This window comes from Carettochelys insculpta, chromosome 8, assembly GCF_033958435.1.
Source record: "Carettochelys insculpta isolate YL-2023 chromosome 8, ASM3395843v1, whole genome shotgun sequence".
NCBI classification, from domain to species: Eukaryota; Metazoa; Chordata; order Testudines; family Carettochelyidae; genus Carettochelys; species Carettochelys insculpta.
In genome coordinates, this window is record NC_134144.1 from 63,185,754 (window position 1) to 63,200,907 (window position 15,154).

At 41.0% G+C, this 15,154-nt stretch overlaps 1 protein-coding gene across 1 annotated transcript in view; it reads right to left on the minus strand.

The window, feature by feature from the left end:
- Positions 1-1,008: 1,008 nt before the first annotated feature.
- Positions 1,009-15,154, minus strand: part of LOC142016950 (glycerol-3-phosphate dehydrogenase [NAD(+)], cytoplasmic-like) — a 28,028-nt gene continuing 13,882 nt past the window's right edge. Inside the window, exons 3-8 of the mRNA XM_075001462.1 lie at positions 13,633-13,773; positions 12,624-12,762; positions 10,292-10,404; positions 8,217-8,450; positions 7,510-7,616; positions 1,009-3,010 (exon numbers count right to left, since the gene is read on the minus strand). Coding sequence (XP_074857563.1) covers positions 2,914-3,010; positions 7,510-7,616; positions 8,217-8,450; positions 10,292-10,404; positions 12,624-12,762; positions 13,633-13,773 — 831 coding nt within the window. The 3' untranslated portion in view covers positions 1,009-2,913. The remainder of the gene's footprint in view (positions 3,011-7,509; positions 7,617-8,216; positions 8,451-10,291; positions 10,405-12,623; positions 12,763-13,632; positions 13,774-15,154) is intronic.

Below are 15,154 nucleotides of genomic sequence, written 5' to 3' on the forward strand. Positions count from 1 at the left end.
AAAATATTTATTTTGTAAAGAAAGACATATATGCTTATAAGAAAAAAGTCTCATGTCTCCAAGATGTTTCCATTTTTCCTAGTTTTAATCTAAAATGGTAATTGAAAGGTCAGGTGATCTAAATTGAGGAATACAGTAGTGACAATGCTCTCAAAATTAGAGAGAGAGAAGGATAGTCCTTGGTCAGACAGACAGTATGCAATGAGCAAAGTTCTCCAAACCACTGGGCAGTTGTCTTGTTCCAGTATTCTGTTCTCCTAAATGATCTGAGATCTTGATCTTTGGTCTATTGCAGGAGGATCTAAGGAGAATTTTGCTCCTATATTTTACCTGACAGATGATACAAAGTAATTATCTTTCTGATGTACCCTAATATACTAGGGTCTAAAATCATGTGTCAGCTGCTCTTCATTAGAAGGGGCAGTGCCTATTTTCAAATATTTTGTTTCCTGAAATATTTTCTACACTAATGTATCTCAGTACAGCTGGAGAGGTGTACTTTCTTCCTCAAAGTTCCTGTTGTTATCCAGTTGGCAAACATTGGCTGAGTGCATAAGGCTTCTGCAAAGTGATATTCATGAGACCACGTTGATGTAAGGTTCTGTACGCATATATCACTTTGCAACGTTAGGGTCCAAGTTTATGCATTAAGTGGTAGGTTTGTGTGGTGTATAGCATTTGGCATACATGAACGAATCTCAGCTTTTTGAAATACAAAGCTTATGCTAAAGACACAACTGTTTTGGATGAGCGGACTGACTGTGACCATGAGTATGTTTCCTATTTCAGTATAGAATGTAAATGTAGGGAAAATTTTGCATTGTTTTTGTGACTGGAATTGAGCATTAAGGGCTAACTTTTGTTTGTGTTGTTATGAGTGGAAGTTCTTGTTAGGTACTGCCAACAATGAAACAAATCCTTGTACATCAATAAATACTTATCTAGAAAATTGTATCTGTGTTGCCCTTCTCAGAGAATGACACACGTTCTAAATTCAAACACTGAACACAAGGAGAAAGTAATTTATATTGTCAATTATTTTTAACAGTGCCTTTGAAAAATGCAATTACAGCAAATATTTATAAATTTAGCAGAGGTAATTGCTTTATACTTACATGAACTACTACTTAATATACATCATCTGACCCTGAAAATGCTATATAATATGACAATGACTTCAAATGCAGTTTGGCTGACTAAGGAAAGAAAGAAAGGGCCCAGAAACTCTAACCCATGAGTGCGTTTTCCATTTAGAATCACCCAACATAATTTACATTCAATCCTAAAAAGGCTTAGGTTGACGTTTTCAAAACTGTAGAAATTTAGACTCGGACTTCCCATTGAAATTGATGGGAGTTGTGTGGCTGTTTCCTAATCATTGTTACGGCTGAGATTTTTTGGTTTTCATAGTTCTGTATTTTAATATGAACAAATCAATGTAAAGGACATAATGGAGTTCCTTGTGAACTGTGGAAGAAAAACAATTTCCTAATACAAAAATCTTTTCAACTTTGTATAGAGAATTTATAACACGGTTACTTATCCACTAGCAAGTGTGTGAAATAGCGGCAGTTTGGTGCCAAAAAATAGGTTATAGTTTATCTTAATGTACATATTTTCCAAAAGGGTTTGAATACAAAAAAGTACCACAAATCATTCATACATGGCCTTTAAGCCTGGAAAATATCAAATGTACCCAAATAGCTACAAAGCAGCATTTTAAAAGTTAAGTTACAGCCTTGAAATTTGGCTGCCAACTGCAAAATAATTTAAAATCTTGGTTCATGAGTCAGGATGGGTGTCACTAAGATTCAGAAATTATGTAGTAATTTTGAGTGTAGAATGGGTGAAGGCAGTGTTTATTTAATCTCTAGGAGGAACACGGTTGTGTTTGCAGTGCTTGCTGTCTACTGCATGATACATGACATTGCACTGACCCTCCTACCTAGAGTCAAGCAGCAGCATACTGATTTACCACAGTACTGATGTAGGAAGTCTGTGTGCGTTTTTACAGCAGTTACTTTGTGCGTGTATAGCAGTGAAACATAAAAGGTTTTAATGTCACTGGCCAAATTGTACCCATCTTTGCACACTTGCAACCCCACTGAAATCAACAACATTGTACATGGTATAGTTTGGGTTGAAGTTTGGACCCTATTTATCAGTTTTAGATACTTTTTACTATATTGACTAATGGTAATTACTAGGCATCAATTGTTGAAAAATTCTGATGCTAAACACAAATGCATTTCATACTATTTTTTAGTCCCTCCAAAATTCTTCTGCTTTAAGAAGTTGATGAAAATCCCTCACCAGGCCACTTGGGAGCTTCAGAGGTAAGATTTTCATTATATTAAACTGCTTTGTGCATGTGCGTCTACAGAACATGCATATTTGAAGAGACTAACAATTATATTTTTTCATGAGCATTTTCTACTAGGAAACCGAATTTAGTAAATAATTGAAATGCAGTTGTGATTTACGGGAACTGGATAAGCTTGTTTGGCAATGCTGAGTAGTTTTTAATATAGAAAAGTTAACATTGATTTATTTTCCATGTGTTTTTTCACCAAATTACATGCACCATTTCTGTGAGAGAAATATTAGTGGGCAAAGTGATGGACTGCATGAGAACTAGTTTTGATAGGAGTAAGGGACAGATGAGAATGGGGGACTGCATATAATTAACTGACAGGAAAGAAAAGAATTCTCTTGGGAATGATTCTGAAAAGGTCAAACTCATTCCTTGGAGATAGTGTGGAAATATTCAGGTTGACTTTCCAAGAAAGAAAACTACGTTGCCTTTACAAAGAGTTATGTGCCACATGACTTATTTGGCTGCTTTTATTTACTGTTATGTAGAGAGAAGCCCAGAAGAGTTGAGTGCACAACCAGATAAGCCACCTGAAATTGTTACATGTGTTGAGGATGATTTTGTAGACAAGAGATGAACTCCTGGACCAACCTACCCTCATAGCAGATCTGGTAGACAGTTGAAAACAATGGAAACCTACAAGAAAAATTAAAATTATTAAAGTGGTTTTGAAAGTTTACTTTATGTAAATAGCTCCAATATTCTTGATGCCTATGAAAACAGAGTTTGAGGGGGAAAGTGCTGTCTTTTTCTGTCTGAGTAGTATTCCTGCCTGGGGGAGTTCTGCGCCACTGCGCAGTAGCACAGAATTTAGTGGAAATTAACATGCCTGCAGAATATCCTTTTTCCAACAAATGGACTGCAGTGCAGCTCGCCATCACTTGGGGCTGCTGAACTAGACAGAGCCCTGTAGGCACAGAGAAGACAGCTGGGAAGAGGGAGCTAGAGCTTTCCTGGTAGCTAGAGTTCTCAGCATGCTGGGAGTGAAAGGAGAGGGTGACACACAGAAACCATCAGACTGTTTCTTCCCGTAGATCCCTTGAGTTTGGAGATAGAAGGGGCAGGTACCTGGGCAAGGGATCCCTGCAGTTGGGCTATGGATGGGTTGTGAAAGGGGGCAGAGAAACAAGAACTGGGTTTTCATAAGGGTTTCTTTAACTTTCTGCTCGCTGGGGAATTTTTATTTGTCTGTATAGTTATAGACCAACAGGCCTCATGCAGCCCCTGGGGCTCCTCCACCTATGGTCCATGGACCCTCTGACTGCCGCTCTGCCCCATGCACCTCACACACCGAGGCACTGGAGCCCCACACGTCGTAAGCCTCCCTCCCACCGCTGGTGTGCAAGAGATGTGTGGCGGGTGGGGGACAACCAGGGGTTGAGGGGAAGTCTGTGGGTCCACAGGTGGAGCCCCAGATGGCCACAGGCTGCTATGGCCCACAGAAGTGACGGAGGGTCACTCTCGCAGCCCACTATTCAGGGTTGCCCATCCCTTTTACACATTCCCTTATTCCCACTTAGTTTTGTGGGAGTAAGGGAATGTCAAAGTGGAGCACTGATTTTGAAGCTGCCCGCATCTACGCTGCCAGTCTGCATTTCGAAGTCTGCACTTCAAAATTCATGTGGCTGCCATTAGGCTCACGAGGCGCTGAATAGGCATGAGAGCGCCTCATTAGGCTGCTTTGAACTGCCTCATTACCATGTCCCCTCTGACAGGATGGGGGGGTGTAGAAACAGCCTCTGACATAGACATATCTTCTGACAGGCACTTTGAACTGTAGCGTTATTTTTTAAAAAACATGCAGAAATTTTTGGCACAGAATATTTAATTCTTGCGGCACAAAATGCCCCAAGTGTATTAGGATGTAAAAGTTTGAAGGGTTTTCACTCTGGTTATTTTTTCTCTTTTCATTATTTTTCCCCCTTTTTCTCTGAAAACTTTAGACCTTTTCTACCTTCGTATTTTTTTGTAGAGATTGTCTAGATGACAGGAGAGCTAGTTGTAGGATTAAGACATCAGTTATAAAAAGAATGAAACTGGACCAATTGAGAGGAAAAGTATTAGATTGTTTATCTTAGGGTAAGGAAGGCATATGCCTATTTTAACACACATGCTTCACATAAAATGCCCAGAACTACACGCTAGCCTTAACCATCACAGGAGAAAGCTGTATGGTAAAAACTCAGCAACCTGTGCATTCAATAAAGGACCTGTAAAGCTCTCACTTTTGCTCACTACTTCTCCCAAGAAATCTTTCAGCACCAGGATGTGATCTTCCTGGTATTTCTAAGGTAAAAGCATTCGGGTCTGAACTTCACATGGCTTTCCTTACAAAGCCTTAAAGCAGCAAAGAATTTTTTTTTTCCTTTTGCTGGTTGCCTTTTAAGTTAGATACTTGTACAGTCAAGAAAGAGAGAATGGAATTGATTTGAGGCATTGTGGGTGGAGTTGTAAGCAGTTTATTACAGACAAAAATGTTTATAAGCATACTCTTTCTTCAGTCTTCCAAGTTATATATTAAAATATTGAATAATCCAGGCTCAGGACCCTACTTGATATGCCCTTCTAGCCTGACAACAAACACTTTAACTACTTGAGTATTGTCTTTTAACATGTTGTTGTGTACTCACCTCTCACTAATTTCATGTAGACCGGTTTTCCCTAAGTTGTTAGAGATGATCTCAAAAGCCTTACAAAAATGAAGATACCACATCTGTTGCTTCCTTCCCCATCCACTAGGTTAGTAACCCATCAAAGCAGGTTAGGTTGGTTTGTTGTGATTTGTTCTTGGCAAATCTATGGTGGCTTTTCCTTATAAACCTATAATCCCCTGGATGCTTACAAACTGATTTGTCTAATAATTTCATCTAGTATTTCTTCAGGTATCAGTGTTAGTCTGATTGAGCTATAATTTCCCAGGTCCTCTCTATTCTTTTTAAAGTCCTCTGATACCTCACCAATACTTGATGAGTACTTAAAGACAGTTTTTAATTGTTCCCAGATTGCTTAATTATGTAACTAGGATGAATTTAATCAAGCCTTGCAATCTTGTTCTTTCCCTATTCTGACAAAAAGCAGTCATGTAGCACTTTAAAGACTAGCAAAATAGTTTATTAGGTGAGCTTTCGTGGGACAGACCCACTTCTTCAGACCATAGCCAGACCAGAACAGACTCAATACTTAAGGCACAGAGAACCAAAAACAGTAATCAAGGAGGACAAATCAGAAAAAAATGATCAAGGTGAGCAAATCAGAATACAGGGGTGGGGGGGAAGGTCAAGAATTAGATTAAGCCAAGTATGCAGACGAGCCCCTAGAGTGACTCAGAAAGTTCCCATCCCGGTTTAAACCACGTGTTAATGTGTCAAATGTGAATATAATATTTGAATATATTCAAATTCGGCACATTAACACGTGGTTTAAACCGGGATGGGAACTTTCTGAGTCACTCTAGGGGCTCGTCTGCATACTTGGCTTAATCTAATTCTTGACCTTTCCCGGCGCCCACTTTCTGATTTGCTCACCTTGATCATTTTTTTTTCCTGATTTGTCCTCCTTGATGACTGTATTTGGTTCTCTGTGCTTTAAGTATTGAGTCTGTTCTGGTCTGGCTATGGTCTGAAGAAGTGGGTCTGTCCCACAAAAGCTCACCTAATAAACTATTTTGCTAGTCTTTAAAGTGCTACTTGACTGCTTTTTGTTTTGACAGTGTATGGACTAGCACGGCTCCCTCTGTTACTTTCCCTATTTTGGACTATGTAGAGTCATTAACCATTGGTCATTTTTGTTATTGGTCATTAACCTTTTTAGTGAAGACTGTAACCCAATAGGCATTAAACACCTCAGCCTTCTTGACGTCATCAGTTATTAATTTTTTCATCCCATTTAAACAACCTACACATTCCTTCATCTTCTCTTGAGCTAATGTATTTACAGAACTTCTTTCTTATTGCCTTTTTTGCCCTTGGTAGGCAACTCATTTTCTGTTATTCTTTCTCATTGTCCCTGCATACTTACACTGTTCTTTTGTACTCTTCCTTAACAATTCATCTATGTTTCCACTTTCTGTAGCATTCCTTTCTGGTTTTCATTTAAGGAAACTGTTAATTGGCACTGTGCTACTAATCATAGAAATGTTCAGCGCACAAGCATTCTTTGTTTAGAAAGATTATTCTGTATAGCATAGAAAGGGAACACACTAGTTAGTGTCTACCTGAATCAGTACATGGTGTAAGAGCGGCAGAAGGCAAGAAATCTTAGTTATCTGAAGACCAAGTACACGGGCTGCCGCCCCCCCGCATCTCTCACTTTCCTTTTTTGGAAATGAGCAGTGCTAGGTGAAGCAGTGAATTCTGCATGCCATTCAGCCTCTGGCTTTTTCCTTTGATAACCAGTAAAGGGGCAGGCTTATATGAATAGTGATGCTTAAGGCTAAGATGTAGTCCTGGGCATGTTAAGTCATGAAGAGGACACAGGCAGTAAACAAAAATTCACAGCCTGTGACCTATCCCTGACTTGTACTATATGCCCTTAATGAAAATTTGGAGTGCTCTGTGGTTGGCAGGGCTGGTAGGCTGCCTACCATGCTCCAAGTGGCTCCCTGAAATTGGAAACAAATCCCATGGCTCCTAGGCAGAGGCATCGTCGGGGGGGCTCCAGGCACTGCCCCTGCGTCAGCTCTGCAGCTCCCATTGGCTGGGAACCACAGCCACTGAGAGCTGAGGGGGTGATGCCATCAGGCAGAGGCAAGGACCCAAGAGACATACTGCTACTTCCAGGGAGGACCTGGAGTCCATGTCCTAGCCTCTGTCCTAGCCACGAGCCCCTTTTACACGCCCAAACTTCTGCTGATGGGGAATGTGGTGGCCTGAGACAATCCCAGTTGGCCCAGGGGCTGCCCAGGCAGCACCTAGACCAGCTATACTGGCCATTACAGAAGTCACAGAAAATCATGGAATCCATGACAGACTCTTGCAGCCTTAGTGGTGATGCCTGGAGTTGAGACACCTGTCCTTTGTGAACATGGACAGACTATTGACTTGTTTCATAAAGACCTTTAAACAGTTGTGAACTAGTAATGGCTTTTGGTCCTAAGAAGTCTGCCAACTTGCTATTCAAAAACATAAACTACTTACTTATCAACCATGTTTTTCTGTTTCAGGATCTTGTAGACTTCAGCAGAAGTCTGAGGACCTTGTAGCTTTTGTCCATTCAACATCTCTTTTTCCAGCTCCTCAATTGACTAGAAGAAATTAATGCGATCACACAAACAGAATAAAAGGAAGCAGCATAACTGAACAGTGTGCTTCAAACAGAAGGGCTCTGAAAACATCAGACAAAAGAATCCGGTGACTAAACTGCAGCCTACGTCTGCCTTGTACTTTTGTTATAGGCCAAGTGATTAGTGAACAGAAGGCAGTGGGAGGGTTGAACAGATTCTTTCTCAGGTTCCTAAGCAGTGGCTGACATACAGTCCATATTATATAACCTTTGATTTTTATAAACACAAGGAAGCGGCACCTGATGTGCTTGTTTTAAGGGGGAAGATGTTTGTTTTGTTTGTTTGTTCTGGAATTGTGGGATACTATTTTGTTTCCTTCCAATTTGTTTTAGTCCATCTTTCTGCAGTCCACTGCTTTCACTCCTTGGAGTGCTTGGAATAGTAAGTGTTATGCCATTCCCTGAAACCATCTCTGCACTTGGCAAGGAGAGCAAAACCCTCCCCTCTTAGATCAAAGGGAGTGTTGCTGCTGGTATTATCCATCTGTCAGGAAGATGACGCTGTGTGTAAAGCACAATTTATTAACATATGGTCTTATGATGCCGCAAAAATGTCCCTTACTTTTCCTGTCCGCACAAAGGCTTCCGCCACTTTCCTGTTGCGTCCCCCGTAGCATGTAGTGATTAGATCAGCAACGCCACAACTCTCCAGAAAAGTAGCTATGGATACTGGACCCCTGCAGAATAGCTTTGCAAAGGCTACCATTTCCATGAGGCCCAAACGAATAACTGCTGCTTTTGTATTATCACCAAAGTCCAATCCATCGCAGAATCCAGCTCCTACTGCCACTATGTTCTAAAACCAGTTTATTGGAAAAAGGTGCAAAAGAGAGAAGGAAACTAAGTTAGATAGGACATGCAGTTCTTTGGTAGCATATGCTAATTGTAAGAGTGACAGAGATAGCTGTGTTAATTATTTTGTTAGTCTTTAAAGTGCTACATGACTGCTCTTTAATTGTAAGAGAACACAGTAAACCTGTTTTCACCTGAACACACTCAGATATTCTGATTCCATATACTTACGAGAATACTTCATAGCACTCAAATATCTAATTGCTACCAAATGTCAAGTAGTTGGACTTCTATGGCCTAAAACTGTTCCCACTGTTATTTCTGGGTTCAAAATGAAGGGATGTTGCAAAAATTTAGCCTATATAATGCATATGGAATATTTCCCCCTTGTTTCCAGGGTGGCAGTGGGATTGGAGTGACCCCTGGTTTTCTTGCTTTCAACTGAATCATTGCTCAATCTGGGTTTCTACATCCAGGAACTGGTTTGCAGGAATTCATGCTTCTTTAGCTCAAACCTGGCTTATGCCTATACAAACATTTTGCTCCCTAGTACAGAGGGCTAGGTCAGTGGTTAGAATAGTGGCCTTATAAAGCCAGGGTTATGAGTTCAATCCTTGAGCTGGGAGGGGTTGCAAGGGCCTGGCATAGGTTAGATTTTAAAAGAACAAATCTGTCCTGGATGGTGATAGGTCCCACTGTGAGTGCAGGGGACTGGCCTTGATGATCTCTTGAGCTCCCCTCCAGTTCTATGAGATATGTTTATCCAAGTCTCTAAAAGTTGAAGAGACTTGCTCGCCAAACTAATCAAAAATATCTCTCCTTTGTACTCAAACAGTGTAGTTCACATGTGTTATTGAAATAGATGAATTAGTGTAGCTACTGTTTGAGTTTGAAGTCCTGGAAATTCTTCATTCCTCAGTTGTGCTCTCTGCATCCTCTCTGAAGGTCTCATTTCAGTAGGAGCAGAACTGAGTTATCACCATACAAAAAACACTCCCCTGGGTGGTTGAAAACTTCCTGGGATAAATGTTTGTAAATAACTAATTTACTTGTAAGTAAACCACACACAAATTCAGCACAAACCAGCCCTGTGTTTTGTCAAGACTATAAATTACTGAGTTGTACACTGGAGTGCATTTTCAATGTGTTCCAAAGCTAACTGTTATCTCACTTAAGTGCTGCTCAGAACAGGCTTCAACTTCAGTATTAGTTCTGATTTTCACTGCAGCTGCGTGCAGAAGTCCTAGTCCGGATTGGAGTGTCACTATTCCTGAGTGTTACAAAGCCACGAGGAGACATGGTTTCTGCCCCACCGTACTTACAGTATGTCCCCATAAGCTGTGGTTTGAACTTTGGAAAGAACATTTGCTTAAAAGAATACTAACAATCCTTTTGCCACCTCTTTAAAACTCTCTCTCTCTCTCTCTCTCTGTGTGTTGGATAAAGAAATCCAACTTAAGTTGCATGTTACAGTTATGAGCTGGATGACCTTGTCTATTGTGATTTTTTTATTACAGAAATGCCTTGAGGTACCATATAAGATCAAGGTAACATTGTGCTTTATGTTGGACATGCACATGCTAGGACTTCCTAACCATCGGTGATGGATATGCTCTATCTAGACAAAGTATTGAGGACACACATACCTACAATAAGGAAAACATTTATATGATCTGTTTTGGAATGCTTTATAAACAAATATGCCTCAACCCACTTAGAGATACGTAACTATTCCAATATGACTTGTCCAAGTCCATCTAACAGCTCTAGACCATGGAATCTTTAAACAAGACATGAGGGTAGAATTTGCACCTAAAAAAATGTGTTTGATTTGGAATCACTAACTTTTAAGGCTCCGCAGATCTCCACAGTATCACAGTCATCCACCACGGTAATCCTGAAATTTGGGGTCTGCATTAATTCTTTAAAGATCGTCCCATGCTTTTCATTTTTGCACCCTGTGGAAGAAAGGAGGGGAGTGATGCATTCTTTCTTTACTACACAAGTCACAGGGTGGACAAAATGTGTATGTTTACAAAATATAGAAGTAGGCAGATGACTGTGAGGGAAGGGCTTGGGTTAGGTTTTGTCATGTGTATTATTAGACTTTATTAAAGGCAGCTTTGTGAATCAATACCTGTTCTTGCAGCTGGCAGCCAGTATAACTACATATGTCAAAATGCATGAGCAAAATATTTGTCCAATAACACCTCAAGGGATTACAGATAGCCTTCAGCACCCATTTCTGCCCTATGGTTGTGGTTAGACTATAATTCCAAACCTTATCAACTGTTTCCTAGTCTAAATTTAGTTTCTTACAGTGAAAGCAGATTTACAAAAAAAAATGTGCCTTCCATTGCCCAGCCCTAGGGCTACAGAGTGAGCACTAGGTTGAGATAAACTCCTTAGCTCTAATCCTGGCTCAGATGTTGACTTACAGTTTGGGTATGGCCAAGTCACTTAACCTATTGGCAGGGTGGTGTCATCGGTTTCTTCTTAAACCCTTGTTCTCAGGCTGGTGTGTAGGTCAATTAATGTTTGCGGTTTGCTTTGAAAAACGCAAAACAATGTCAGTGCTAATACTACCAATCCATGGGGTAACTGTCTCAACACCAAATGCATTCTCATTTACAGGGGGATCCATAGGTAAAGACTGGCAATATTTGTACTGTTAGAAAAAGTGGTGCTACAAGCCATAATGAAGTTGTGGGTCAGATGATTAAAATACTGCCATTTTGTATAGGGATGGCGTGGATGTGCTATTGAGAAAGCTCTATGGGGAATCTCTGAATGATGCTTTATCTGACATTCAGAAAGTTGTGTTGGCCTTTTCTTTTCATAAGAACTACATGGCCCTGAGGTTCAGGGGGGCTGAACATCAGCCATCCCCCATCCAGTGGGAGTTTTGGATGCTCTGACAGGCCCTGTGGTGTTAATATCAGAGCACACCTGAGCTGCTCCAGTCTTGCAACTCTGGCATTAGTGCACTAGCTCAAGCTTACACGCCTAAGTTCGATTCCTCATTCCTTAGGTACATTGACATGTGAGAAGGGAATATGTTAGTTCTCTGAAATGAAGCTCTCTGGTCTGTAGTAACGGTACCTCCTCCAGATGTTCTCCCCCAAACAGATGTTCACTGCACCTTGGAGGAAGGTATGAGAACAAAGAGGCAAACTCCTCTGAACTAGTAGCCTCAAAACCATCATTAAAACTTAGCCAGGCAAAGGAACTAAACTCACCTCTGCACACTCAAAGATCTACTGCAACAATATTGCTTAGCTAATGTTCAGACTAATGTCTACTAGCCTTCTCAGGAGACCAAAAGTTGCCAAAAGGAGACTGTTTTTACTAGTCACCTTGCACAGGAAGGGGCTGTGTGAAATCTGCTCATGATTTGAAGCAGCCAACCAAACTGCATGTTTAATTTTCACAATAGATTAAGTTACTGTAAAACATGTAAAGGTGAGAGACCCCCACTGAAACAATCTGTGTTCAGGTACAAAGAGAAAGGCAAGAGTAAGTATTACAATTTCAGTTACAAAGCAGGGGGAGGGTTGAGAAATTTAAAATAGGGCTGGAGGCTCCTTGGCGGAGCTGGATGCACTGCATGTCAGCGACTGAAGGACATGACACAATTTCTTTGTCACTAGGAGCAGTGTTCCCTGTACGCTGAACAGTTGGGCAGCTACCCAGGAGAAATTCAAATGCCGCCCAGCTGAATGGCAGAGCGCCCACAGCCAGCAGCTGCTGGTAGCATGTTTCTATTGGTGGTGCGTATGTGCACAGGCCTCAGGGCACAGTAAAATTTATTACACACATGGAAAAAATTAGAACACTGATTAGGAGTCCTGCAACACAGGAGGAGAACTGAGCCCTAGTTTTTAATGGATGAGATTAGCTAATAGCTACATCTTTTAGCACCTGCAGTTTGTCTGATCCTATGTCCATTGAGATTGTTTGTTTGAAATATGGCCATTCCTTTAAGGAAGGGGTTCAGAGTTTAATACGTGCTGTGTGCAAAAAACTGCTCAGAAACCTTCAAAGATCTTCATGTTTGAATTTCACATTTTACTCTGTTGCTATTATTAGATGCTGTCCTGTGCTAGAAGAAGAAATGAGCATTTGTGATTGGACCAATCAGCGCTCTTGACTGTAAGTCTCCTTGAATGATAATTACCAATGGTGGTTTCACAGAACTTCTCATCAGCAACTTCATTAGCTATATTGGCCCCCATGAGCACACTGACTTCTATCTTCAGTTTCTCTCGAATGATGTCTGAGATAAGCTTCAAGCCTTCAGCACCCTCATCAACCCCCTGGTTAAAAGACAATATTCAAAGCCAAGTCATTGGAAAAGAAATGAAGGTGACAGAGCATGTACATATGAAACACAAATCTAAGGCAGCAGGCCCTCTGCGTGCAGTTCTCCCTAGGATATTAGTTGGAAACCTTTAAAATTTGAAAGGCTATAGGTCAGGGCCACAGTATGTCACAAGATTTTACTTTATGGTAAAAAAGCTTTATTTTTTTTTTATTTTAAACTTCTCAGGGTTGTAAAATAATCAAATTTTCATGTAATGTGTTTTTAAAAATATTCTTATACAATATTTAAACACCAGCTGTTTGGAGAAAGGAGAACCAACACGATGCCCGTTTGTTTTAAATAAGGAAATGTGGCAGAGTACAGTATGCTTCCACCCCCATCCCTTATATTGGTTTTTGCAGGAGAATTTGAAAAGGGGGTGTGGTGGAGAAAGCAACAGCTGGACAATTTTAGGTTCCCTCAATTCATGTTTTAAATCTGGTATTTTCTATAACAACTGGAAAGAAGGAGTAATAGAATCAAAGCTGGAAGAAAACTGCACATTTAAAAACCTAAATTTTTTTCCTTTTCAGATTGTAATGTTACTGGCTTCTTTCATTTTTTAGTATAGGCTCCCCATTTCCAATTGCAAATCACTGCAAAGTCAATTACACTTGTTGTCCAGGTTTTTGGGCTCTTATAAAACAACCTGGAGGGGTTTCATGGAGCAGAGCACTAAGCCTTTAGACCTGTAGCTGTTTGACATTAAGGTAAATACTTTTAGCCTGGGCTGAAGAACAGAGTTTCTGAACTGAGGCCCAAGTTTTCCATAGTGCATACTTATTCCTTCACTCCATACAGAGTGGTTGTAGCGATAAGTTACCTTGATCAGTGAAATGCCAAATGCTCCTGGTTTTATGTGACCAGCAATCTGGTCACAAATTCGTGTAATGAATTGATGGGGTATAACAAAGATGAAAATATCTGCCCCAGTTGCTGCTTCGACAACATCTGCGACAGCCACCTAAGGCAAAAATGAACGAAAAAAAATTAACTATCCCTCATACCATGAGTTAGTTAACATACATATAAAATAATTGTACACCTAATGCATCACAGAATGGCATTAAAATAAGAATCCATTCACTCCTTTCAATGTAATTCTTAAAGACAGCCAAGTGACCCTGGTAACAGTTGTATTGAAGCCATGCTGCCAAGGAGTGGAAGCATAGGGTCTCTCCTCAGATGACTCTGGCCACCTGTGACTGCCTCAAGACCCCTGGGGATAGTAGGGTTTGTAGGCAGACCCCATAGATCTTCATGTGGGGGTTATGCCTCATTTTGACGGAATGATCAGGGAGAAAGTCTGCCAGGGATTCTTATAGCTACACTGCCCAAGCGATAGTTCCTGCAGGCGAGAGTGATTAGACCTAGTGTTTGCAAAAAATTCAGAGACATGCCAGGGAGCTGGCAAGCCCTACCTTGTTCTAAGCACAAACCATTCCAGCTGGAATTAAACTACAAAAAGAGGGCCTATAAGGAAGACAGCTGCTGAATTTCATGCTGCCACAGCTACCAGTAGCCTTATTGCTAATAAGAGAAGGTAGTCTTAAGAGTGGGGTCCTTTATCTGTGCCATAGTCTGGGCTGAGCATGTTATAAATGCCACAAGATACATGCAGTTGGCTCCAGAATGCCTGGTGGTGTCCCTCACCATCCACTATAACTGCCCCAGCTCCTTACCCCTTGTGCAGCACTGAGCATCTTCTTTGGTGTACATATCTGAGCTTCACCATCTCCTTCACTAGAGCACTCTATTTTCCTTCCTGCAGGAGCACGCTAACCTGCATACACTCCTCACCCCACCGTGCAAGGAAACCTAAAGTCTCCATCCTGGACCAGCAGGCAACATTTGACCAAAAGCCAGGAGCTGGGATTTCAGTGAAAAGGTAGCACATACCAGGAAGAGATGGCTGTGAAGGTAGCCCATGGCATTTAGAAACAAGAGTGACTGATGGGCACTGTGACCACGGGGGCAGCAGAGTTCAAAAGTGCTGCTGGAGAAGGTATATATATATTGCACTATGGGACTGCAGGTGGATAACTGGTACTCACTGATGTGCAGCAACACTGCGACAATTATGGCAGAACTATACAAACAGAGACTTATGTTCCTCTGGGGAAAAGTGGAAGGTTTTGTCAATAAATGACTATATTAAGCATGGAAGCCTGACAGGCTATGATGAAAAAAGGCTGATTTGGCTGAGACAGGTTGAACCTCTCTAGTCTAGTACCCTCAGGACCTGACCAGCACTGAACGAGAGAATTTGCCAGACCACAGGAGGTCAATATTGTCTAGCAGCACTACTGACACTTACGCTGCTTCCTGGGCTCTTAGATGTTTAG